Genomic DNA, 11,578 nt, shown 5'->3' with positions numbered 1-11,578 from the left:
GCTGGCTGTTCCTCTGGGGAGCGATGTTGCCTGAAATGCTGGCTGTTCCCTCTGGGTGCCCATGCTGCATGGGGAGTGTGGGGCCCAAATGGCCATTTGGGCTCCACGGTCCCCCAAGTGAGAGGCAGGAGGGGGAGGAGAAGAGAAAGAGAGAGAATGGGAGGCAGTAGGAGGAGGAGGAGAGAGAGACAGATAGAGAGAGAGAGATGGCGCGAGAGACCGGAGGCTCAGGAGAGAAGACCGACGAGGAGGAGAGACCTGAAAATCCTGTCTTACGACGGGCTAATTGGCTAGTCTGTAAATAGTTAGCTAAGAGGGGTTTCTCCCCTCCTGCCTCTCTCCGGCTGGGGAGGGAATGCCAAGGCCGCAGGGCTTCAAGCCTTTCGCATTGTGCCTGAAACCTACGCCCTGAATTAATTTCGAAATAGCAGTTGGATTGTGTAGATGCTAGGAAAGTTATCTCGAAATAACTTTGCTGTGCAGACATGCCCTTAGTCTCGCCTTTTCAAAGATGAAAAGTCCCAGTCTTTCAGACTGTGTCTACACTGCAGGCTTCTTGTGCAAGAAGCTTTTTGCAGAAGAGATCTTCCATAAAAACTTCTTGCACAAGAGAACGTCCACACTGCAAACGTGCATTGAAAGGGCCATGCGACTGTGTGCAAGAGAGCATCTATATTGTGTGAAAGCACTCTCGAAAGCTATTTACAGAATGGCCACCAGGGCACCTGGGCTTTTTCGGATTGCCTCTTTTTGTACAAAAAAAACCTGTTCCCCATCCACACATGCCTATTTGTGCAAGAGCTCTTGGCAAAAGGAAGTTATTACTCATAGAAAGAGGAGCAGCATTTGCGCAAAAGCCCCTCTCCTCTTTCGTTTTTTTTGCTCAAAAATTCACTTGAGGTATGGCCACTCTGCGAGTTTTTGCAGCAAAACGACGGGTTTTCCACAAAAACTCTGTAGTGTAGACATAGCCTCAATCCCTCTTCATACATAACCTATTCCAAATCCCTCATCATTTATGTTGTTCTTTTCTACAACTTTTCCAGTGCCAAGATATCCTTTTTGAGATGAGGTGACCACATAAAGCCCTATTTCGAACTTCCTGTTATTCCTCCTGCAATGAGGTTTAACAGGTAGTTTGAAATACGGCTTTATTTCGAACGTGCATTTCCCTGTCGTGTGAAGACGCAGGCAGATAGTCCGGACTTCAAAATTTCAATAATAGCGCCCAACCGGGAAGATGCAAATGAAGCTTGGGATATTTAAACCCCGGGCTTGATTTGCAATTCCGAATGCCTACATTTGCAGCCCTAGTTTGAATTAGGCTGCAAGTGTAGACATACCCCCAGGGCCTAATGGGAAACCACCAGAGTGCTGCAGTATCTTCTGGTGGACTGGAAGTCACAGAGAGGCTGACCGACAGGGTTTGTGGGATGTGCAATAACTGGTGACATTGAAACCGGCCAGGTGATGATCAGAGAGTGGGAACACGTCAATGGAGAAAGCAGCGCTTGGGGATGGAACGGTGAGACGTTAGATGTGAGTAGCTGCGGAGACCATGAACTTCCACAATGCTGAGCTCAGCCAAAGTGGGACAGAGCAATCTTGGGTAATGAGGAGGTAACGGTTCCCCCTCCTGGGATACTGTTTAAATTCAGAGGCTCAATGTGATCGTAATCTGCAAAAGTTTTTCCTGATTTTGTCACGAAGCTCTTTGGTTTTGACTCCATATACTATGGGGTTGAGCATGGTGGGGACAAGGACACAGACACTGCCCAAGAAGATTTGAACATGAGGAGCGATGCTCTCACCAAACCGATTTGTCATAATGGAGAAAAGGAAGGGAGTATAAGACGTGAGCATCACACCGATGTGGGCAGTGCAGGTGTTGAGGGCTTTCTGGTGGGCTTTCTGAGAGGAGATTCTTAGAACGGCCCTGATGATCAGAGAGTAGGACAGGGTGATGAGCATCAGGTCGGACCCAATTATTGTAAGTGTCAGCACCAAGCCATAGAGCCTGTAGAATGTGAGGTCCCCACATAAAATCTTGGCCACAGGAAGAGCCTCACAGTTTATATCAGAGATGATGCGGTTGCCACAGAACGGCAGCTGGCTCAGCACTAGGGGCACGGGCAGCATACAGAGAATCCCTCGTATTAAACTGAGAAGCCCTAGCGTAGCTATTCGTGTGTGGGTGAGGATGGTGGTGTATCTCAGAGGGTTACATATGGCAACATAGCGATCGAAGCCCATTGATACCAGGACACCTGATTGCATTGCAAAAGCCGTGCCAATGAATGTAATTTGGGTGAGGCAGCCACTCACTGTGATGACTTTCAAATTGAACCAAAATATACCCAGGGCCTTTGGTACAATGCAGGTCGACATGGTGATATCTGTGAGCGCCAGCATGCAGAACAGCAGGTACATCGGCTGGTGCAGGGTCTGCTCTTTGCCTACCACGAACAGAATGGAGAAATTTCCCAACAGGCAGAAAATATAACAAGTAGCAAAAGGGATGGAAATCCAGATGTGAGAATCTTCCAGGCCAGGAATGCCTGCTAGGATGAATGTTGACGTGTCAGAGGGTGTGAGGTTGAAAGCTGCCATGAGCTAGTGGATGAAACAACAGGGTTGAGGAATGCACAGGGCGCCTGTGAAAACACAGAAGTACAATGAGCAGGGGTTGCACATAATAACCAATATCACAGTAAACATTACAATTATTGCCAATTTAGAAAAGTGAGTACTGATGTGGTAACTTTTACCGAAGGCAACAGATTATTTAGACCAAAGTCAAATCCAGAGTAGTTCTTAGAAAGAGCTAATTGTGCCAAGTTATTTTGCAGCATGATGGCAGATAAATTTTGATATTGAGAGTTGCATGATGTCTGCCCATTGCAGGGAAAAGCTTGAACTCCTCAAACTTCAAAGAACGTTCTAACTTAATTATATGAACTCAGAACAGGGGCCTGGGTACCTTTGACAAACAGTTCTGGGAACCCTGCTTACAATAGAAGCATGGGCAGAATCTTAGCAAAACTCTGGGGCCTTTAAGCAGAAGTAGAGGGAGGGGGAGATTAGACACTTTATAACTATTTCTATTGTTAACTGTTTTATAGTTATTAGCAGTCTAGGCTAGTGGCAACATTTACAGGTGGCACCAGGTAATATAGCGGAAAATCACGTCCAGAGAAGATGTCAGAGGAGCTAACCGAGGAAAGAATCAGCAGGTTGGGGGCAGATGAAAATTGACATTGACAACTTCAGTATGTCTGCCCATTGGATGGAAAGTTTAAACCCCTCAAACATTTACCGAGGTTCTAATGTAACGGTATGAACTCAGGACACAGACCTGCACTTCATGGCCCACTGCTCTGGGAAACCCTGCTCACAGGGCTCACCATCACAGAACATATCAAAACATTGGGATCCACGAGGCGCGGGATGGGGGATCATACAGAAAATGCAATACCACGATGTCACTCAGACTCAGACTGACACAGATATATGCTGCTGGGGGCTAACCGCTGGTGTTCTCTTATTTTCTTTGTTGGACTGACAAATTGTTGGACTCTTTTGTGGATTCTTCCAGGATTAGTTTGATAGTGAGGGGCATGTTTGAAAGTAGAGAGTTTGAAAAGACGGGGGTTGTTGACTTACAAAGGAAAGGAATAAGAGACGACATGAGAACTCTTATGTTAATGACTGGTAGAGAACAGACTACAGGGAACAGACTGTATGTTACCGACCAGTAGAGAGTATACTGAGAATGTGTTTACCCTATCTACTAAGAAAAGAACCAGGGAACATGCAATGAAACATGATCCACTGAAAACAGATAAAAAAGCATCTGTTCTTCACTGCATGGCCAGTTAGACAGAACAGCCCATTGCCACAGGAGCTACTTGAAGCCATTAGATAAGCAAGAATCAGGTAGGATTTTGATTTTTACATAGAGAGACAGATGATCCAATCACAGCATTCATAGTTACATAAAATCTATGAAAGCCCAATACACCAACATGTTTCATGGAACAAGCCAATCTCCAGAAATCTCACAATCTCCACTAAAGCTTAATATTGAACACTACAAACCTGCACCTCTGGTTAATCTAGGGACAAAGAATGTAGCAGTGCTTGTATTATAGCCAACCACAGCTGGAAGCAGTGACTCTAAGCAAGATTCGGGGGCATGAAGAGATCATTAGCTAACCATGAGCTCCCAGTGTGACCTTGGGGCCAACAGAACGAAGGTGACCTTGGGATGCTAACCAGGGGAAACTCAAGAGAAGTTCTTGTACCTCAGTGTTTGGCACTGGTACAAATGCTCCAGACTCCTGTTTCCGGTCTGGGTCCACAATGCAAAAGACATGTTGATAACACTGAAGAGAAAAACCACAAAAAAAAAAATTAAAAGTTTAGAAAACCTTGTTTGTTGTGACAGCTTCAATGAGGACATTAGGTTTAATTTACGAAAGGTAGCTAAGGAGAACCATGACTTGACAACCTTGGTGGGTTCTTCATCACTGAACATTTTTAAATCAAGGTTTGGTGTTTCTCTCTCTAAAGAGCAGCTCTGGGAATATGACTGTGAAAATTGTCTACACGGGAAGTCAGAACTGGCAATCACAATGGTCACTTCTGGTCTTTGAATTCCATCACGGTTCATCCCCAGCTGTACTGCAGACCCCTAGAAACTCTGACCTTCCTGAGGAAGCTTTTCAGTGCTGACATTTCCTCACCAATGACCCATGAGGCATCAATGTGGTTGCTCACGGGAGCACGAATCGTCTCGATGGCACATGGTATTAGAGAGAATTGTCTATAGTGTGATCCATGTTACTTTACTGTGTGAGAAGTCCTGTGGCACCTTATAGACTAACTGAAGTGTAGGAGCATAAGCTTACGTGGGCAAAGACTCACTTCGTCAAATGCATCTGATGATGTGGGTCTTTGCCCACGAAAGCTTATGCTCCTACACTTCAGGAAGTCTAGAAGGCGCCACAGGACTTCTCACCGCTTTTGCAGACTAAGACTAACACGGCTACCCCTCTGATACTGTACTGTGTGAGACACCTGCTGTCTCCATTGGCCACTTTGGTCTGTGCATGAGCCCGGCTGCCGCTTCCCTAGTCCTCTGGTTTCAGGACTCCATGCCATTGTGATCTGGACACTGCACGACCACCCCCACTGTCTCCCACACACTGTGCATTCCTTGGAGGTAGCCAGAAACTCCTGGTTTCCCCAAAGTGTGAATCAGAAACATGATTCCTTTTACTGCTTTTTGTCTTCTTCAGACCACAGTGTCAGGGGCTCAGCAGACACCTGTTAGCTTGATTGGTCTCCACCTTTCGACCTGTGAGTTTGAGATTTCAGCAACTCTGCTGTCAGTTCTCCTTTGATTCAAACCAGCTCACCTTTCAAGCGGAAGGGATGCCTCCAGCTGAAATCCCTGCAGGCTCAAGGTTGATTCAGATAAGTGCATCTATTCAAGTTCCTACATATGGATGTAGGATAATTTGAAGGACTCCCAGATTTCACCCATCCCTTGGTCTAACACGCAGAAATAACAAACCAAGCATCTATGCTACTAAGCCTGTTCTTTCGGGGGAAAGGGGCTGTCTATTTTGAAATAAGAACTCCTGCTTTCCTTGAGGAATACTACTTATTTCAAAGTAACTTTCCTGGTGTGGATATGCCCTGAGTGTTTTAGTTTCAGCGACAGGAGAGCGCTGTTTTGCTTGGGAGCTCAGAATCGGAGAGAAACTCCTGTGTCTGTGGCCTTCTCAGAGCAGGTTTGAAAGCTGGGGGGTTTCAAACACATGGACCCCAATTTTGCTGTCAGGGAAGCTGGTGTCAGTCTGGAGCGATACACTGAAGGCAGAATGGGAGAGCAAATTGTGGCCAGTGTGTGACCCATGTATGTTGTGTACCCCCAGTAACACAGATCCCCACTGCAGAGGGTTTACCTGTGCAGTGCAGTTGAGGAATCGGAAAACCACACTGCACAAAACCACAAAACTTCTCAAAAAGATACAAGGACACAGTAGGAAACAAGGCTCTGATTCTAAGGACAGATAATGGTCTCAACTTTTTTTTTCCAATACAGTGGTAGTTCCAATGTATCTAATAAATCCCTGGTATGTGTAAAAAAATCTAAACAGTTTAACTCACTGTCCTGGTTAATTCCTGCCCAGATGATTCTAGATGTCAACTCTAGAAACCTGCTTTACTCTTTACCACTAATGTTAGTACAGAAACAGGCAGCTCAGCACAATCCCGCTCAGCAGAGAAAGGAAATCGCCTACCTGTGGCTGTGAGGCAGAGGTAAAATAACCAGCGTGTGATTCGCACCTGTCTGACACTCGGCGAACTGAACTGTCACCTTTATGATTCCCCTGTGCAGTCCCTGCGGGCCCCCGGGTGGGCTGGGATTCACAGACAATTCCCTAAGCTCTGTGGGGGGGGGGGGGGGGGGCGGGATGAGCAGAAATTAGACCCTGGAGACCTACAGCTTGAGAGCCTCCCCCAGGAGAGAAGTAATTGACCATTGTAGTGATTTAACTAGTCAGGGCAAACTGCTTCTCCCCAGTGCTCAGCCTGGCTGGCTGTTCTGTGGGCACTGCCCTGACATCGGCACTGCGAGGGGGGAGGCTGCCACGCAATATACGACCAAATGTCAGTTCACATAATTGTAGCAGCTTGTGTCTCGTTGCTCAGTTGTGTCAAGACCTTTGGCCCCTGAAATGTCACTGCTGCCCGGTGGACGCTAAATGACGCCCTGGAGTGATGGAAGCCAAACAACAAGGAAAAGGCTTTCTGCTCCCAGGATTTCGACATCAAATGTATTTTCCAGTGTTCCTTTGTCATGCGTAAGGTGGGTAAATGTCTGGCAGCTCAAACTGCTCCGCAGAAACAGGCTGCACCATCCTGCACCAGCCCTAGTCTCATGGGAATGCCTCACACACTCTGCGGTGAAGACCGAAGCAGGGTTGGCGGGTTCTTGTGCTGCCGGCTGGGGTGTGTTTACACAGTCAGTGTGTTGCAGCCAGGCCAGCCGTCCCTGTGCTGAGTTCATGGGGTGCTCACTGACAAATAGGCCAGTTCTGCTTTTGACAGGCCATGGCTGTTGCTCTTAACTTGTGCTGACTCTGGATGAAGCCACAGGCCTTGCACCAGACGCGTCCTTCAGCGTGTTTCTGCTGCTGACAGACTCAGAACATGTGTACACAACAAAGAAGATCGATGCTGCTATGGTCCATCTTCTGGGGTACAGTAGAGAGGGTGTAGTAAAGACGCGCTAATTCGAACTCAAAGGGTACCCCCATCGGCGCCGGTACTCCTGCTCCTCGTGAGGATTTCGTGAAGCCGTTGGGAGCGTTTGCTCTTGCCAACCTCCCGCTGCGTGGGTAGAAATTTAAAATATGTCAATTCCATCTACGTGATTAATGTAGCTGGAGCTGTGCATCTTATGTCAACCTTCCTCTTACGGGTAGACCAGGCCTCAAAGAATTCAGTGGCTCTCAGTTTGTGCCCCATTTTCATGACACTCATGGGATTTCATGGATTTCATGTCTGTCTGCCATATTCTTACAGGAAAAAAAATATGCATCTCCTTTCGCTGGTCGCAAATTTTCTGAATATTGGCCCTGGACACTCATTGATCAATGAGACCAGCTTTTTGCTAAAAATGGCAAAAATGTTTTGAGTTATGTAGGTGGAACTTGATAGCGTTTACAATATTTATCACTCCGTTATATATGGAAAAATACGTACATCCTTGTGCAGGTCACACTTCTGTCTGAATATTGGCTCTGGACATTCATTGAACATTGCTTAAAATGGCAAAAATCTCTTTAATTACGTAAGTGCAACTTGATAGAGTTTACAATATTTATCGCTCCATTATCGACGGCTCCCCTGTTGCAGATGGAAAAACAATGTGCACTATCAAGGCCTGTGTATAGGACACAATTGTTTAATTAGTTAAAAATCGTTTTGCTGGTTGCTGTGTTTGTAGTGGATGATGGAACAGAATTTCCTCTTTTACCTCTATTGCTGGAGTGCAATGAATATACCCCAGCTGCTGGGCAGCATATGAGGCACTTTGGAACCTCCCAGTTATGAACCCCGTGGGGTGGAGGTTGATTGTAACTCTACAGATGTTCACAACTGTGAACAAAATTTCTGATTTCTCCTTCAGCCCTGAACTATATTGATTTGGGGTTTTTTGAGGGGGTGAGGGGTAGATTTGATGCATATTCCCATTTCTAAGTGAGAGATGTAGCTGGTCCAAGAGATACTTGGCTGGTGAATTAGTAGCTCTGCTGTTCATAACTCTGAGGTATTTCAGTATGGGCAGGTGCACCTCTCTGTATCATGTGCACTCTGCTGAGCACTTTCAGCCATTGCTCTTTTACATCAGTGGCAGTCTGCGCAATGTGGCCTGTTATTGCCTCATTAGAAGGTGGGATCCTGTCTAGCTGTGATGCTGCTTTCTCTCTTGCGCTCCCTGCTCCCGTACCCCTTATAAGTGGGAGCAGCACCTCACCTTTCCCCGAGCATTTATTTGTCCTGCTCAGTCATTGAGCCTGCAAAGCACGGTGAGTTGAGGTCGTGTTCAGTTTAGAGAGGGGGTGTGATACCAGGCCAGCAGACTGTCCGTTGCCAGCACTACATTACGTACCACATGCTGAGGTCACAGGGCAGTCCTAGACCTGCTCCACGTACAGCCCAGATAGAAATGAACTTTGCCATGGCTCCAGACAGCCTGTGGCAAGGCCCCAGCTCAGGCTGCGCTACCTGCCCTCCAAGTGCACCAGGGCTGTCTTTGTAGCTGGGATTAGGGCTGCATTGCCAGCACCCCCAGTGCTCCAGGCCTATAGCTGTACTGCTTGCTCTCCTGGCATCTGGGGAAAGGGCTGGGAGGCTGCAGTTTGCTGCCTGCTGGCTTTTCTTACACTCTGGGCCACACCTTATCCACTGCCCCACTGGGGGAGCCCCCCAACCTCCCTACATTCTGGGCCCCCCTCATCCGTCCTTTGTTCCAAGGGTGCCAGGTCGATCCATCACCAAGCATGTGGTGGCCCCAGGGATGGACCTGGCTCCTGCATTAGGAAAGCAGGACAAAGGACCCTGTGGAGGCAGGGTGAGTTCTGGAGTGGCCTTGGGGATACAGCATTTGTGTGGGGAGTGCAGGGTTGGGGGATCCCACCGTGGGAGCGGCCAGACAGCTGCCCCAGGAATGGAACAGTGGGGTTAAGGCAGGCTTACTCCTGCTCTGGCCCTGTAGCACTCCTGAAAGCAGCTGGCAGGTACAACAATGGCTCCATGTGCTGCCCCTCATCCACAGGCACTGATCTGGAGGAGTGACCTGGCTGAGCGCCTGCCTCCACAAGAATCATCTTGGGACAAACCTCCCAGTGCTGCCTGTCTCTCGCCCAGCTGGCTGGGTGCTGGATAGTCCATCTGGCTCCCAGCAGCTGGCAGGTTCCATGGGAGCTGTCAAACTCTCTGTGGTACTTTATCCTCAGCCGTCACCCAGACAGCCCATGTCAAAAGTCGGCCATAGGTTTGACCCTCAGTCTCTGGGAGCTCACTAAAGACAGGGCCAAAGGTTCCTCTGCCCTCGGTGGCCTCTCTTCACCAGGACATCCTTGACCCAGTGACCAGTGAATTATGGCCATGCCACATGAGAGGTATTTAATTGCAATGTTGAGGTAAATAAAGAACGAACAGAAAAGACTCAAGGAATCCCACTTTTTGGGCATGGGATGTAAAGAAGACACACTGCCTGTTCCTCACTCATTCCAGGCCTCCTGCCCAGGCCCTGGCTGTGTCGTGCTGATACCGTGCGTCAGACACCTGCTCTGGATGTGCCGCATGCCTCAGAGAGTAGGTGGCAGGACCCTTCTCCTCAGCACCTGCCCTGATTCATGTCCCCCTTCAGAGTCCATCCCAGGGCCCCACCTTGCTCTCCCTGGCTGCTCATTGTGCTCGGCTGCCATGTTACTTCCGTCAGAGCCGGCATCCACTGTCCTGGCTATGGAACCACAGCTCCCTGCTGTCACTCGGCCCTGGTGCCACATTGGCACAGCCGTTCAGCCCCGGCACCAGTTCCACATCAGCCCTACCACTCTGCCTCTGGCACAGCTCTACTGTCTGGGCTGCATCTCTCCTACCTGTGGTTCTGGCTGCTGTTCCTCTGCTTTCATTCCAGCTTGAAAGCTATTAGAGTTCTACTGCATCAATAGCCCATAGCCCCCTAAGCACTAACACAAAAGTAGATCAGACTTTTTCCCTTTTTCCAGGTCATTTATAAATACGTTGAATAGGATTCATCCCAATATGGACCCTTGGAGGAAACCACAATTCACCTCTCTCTATTCTGAAAACTGACCCTTTATTCCGAACAATTTTTCCTGTCTTCTAGCCATTATCAATTGACGGGAGGACATTTCTTCTTATCCCATGACTTACATAAGAGCCCATGGCAAGGGAACTTGTCAAAGGCTCCCTGGAAATCAAGGGCTACCACTAGACTGCAAGGCTCTTTTGAAAGAGGCAAGAGGAGGAGGAGAAGAGAAAGAGAGAGTGAGAGGCAGGAGGAGAAGGAGAAGAGAAAGAGAGAGTGAGAGGCAGGGGGGGGAAGAGAGCTGAGAGAGAGAGAGGGGAGGAGGCAGTAGGAGGAGGAGAGAGAGAGAGATGGAGCAAGAGACCGGAGGCTCAGGAGAGAAGACCGACGTGGAGGAGAGACCTGAAAATCCCGTCTTATGACGGGCTAATTGGCTAGTATCCCAAGAGTCATTGTGGATTCTTCATCACTGAAAATTTTTAAATCAAAGTGCAGTGTTCTTTCTCTAAGGCTATATCTACACTCAATAAACTATATCACATCCAAGGAATGTGTCCACGTTTTCGGAATAGTTTCCAAAAAAGTAGATGTGTTCTTTCAGCATCCCTGATTCCTCATTTTATGAGAAATAGGGAATGTTCTGAAAGGGGACATTTTTCCAAAATTTGAGCCCGTGTAGAAGAGCTAAATTTCAGAAAAGCCTTTTCCGGGAAAAAAAAATGGAAAACGAAACACAAATTGGGAATTGTGACTTAGCCTGAAAGAGCAACTCTAGAAATATTACTGTGAAAATTGTCTACACAAGAAGTCAGACCAGGTGATCTATCTCTGAAGTGATACTGAGAAATTCAAAAACCACACTGCAGAAAACTCTACTGAGACAGATAGAAATACACTCCAAGGAATAAGGAACATATTCTAAGGCCTAATCATTATCTCAACTTTCCCCAATACATTGGTAGTTCCAGTTTATCCTGATAAATCCTTGATATATCTGGAGAGAAAAAAACACTACACAGTTTTAAGTCACCGTTGTGGTGCGTTCCTTCCCTGATAGTTCTAGATTTCAACCATGGAACACAGTTCCTCAGCCCTTATCACTAAGCATTAAGGCAGCAACAGGCAACTCACCACAATCCCCTCAGTAGAGTGGGGAAATCTCCTTCCTACGGCAGTAAGGCAGAGAGAAAGGAGTCAGCGTGTGAATCTCACCTGTCTGAC

General features: G+C 47.6%; 1 protein-coding gene across 1 annotated transcript; it reads right to left on the bottom strand.

Annotated features, from left to right (window-relative positions):
- Positions 1 to 1,662: 1,662 nt before the first annotated feature.
- LOC142829661 (olfactory receptor 52P1-like) lies at positions 1,663 to 2,610 on the bottom strand. The gene has a single exon (XM_075930617.1). The coding sequence runs from the start codon at positions 2,608 to 2,610 to the stop codon at positions 1,663 to 1,665; it is 948 nt and encodes a 315-aa protein (XP_075786732.1).
- Positions 2,611 to 11,578: the final 8,968 nt, after the last annotated feature.

This window comes from Pelodiscus sinensis, chromosome 1, assembly GCF_049634645.1.
Source record: "Pelodiscus sinensis isolate JC-2024 chromosome 1, ASM4963464v1, whole genome shotgun sequence".
Taxonomy (NCBI): Eukaryota; Metazoa; Chordata; order Testudines; family Trionychidae; genus Pelodiscus; species Pelodiscus sinensis.
Note: the sequence above shows the minus strand (reverse complement) of the source record. Positions and strands in the feature narration are given on the sequence as shown.

Excerpts from the sequence above, each read along its gene's own strand:
- LOC142829661 (XM_075930617.1), bottom strand. The coding sequence starts at position 2,610 with ATGGCAGCTTTCAACCTCACACCCTCTGACACGTCAACATTCATCCTA.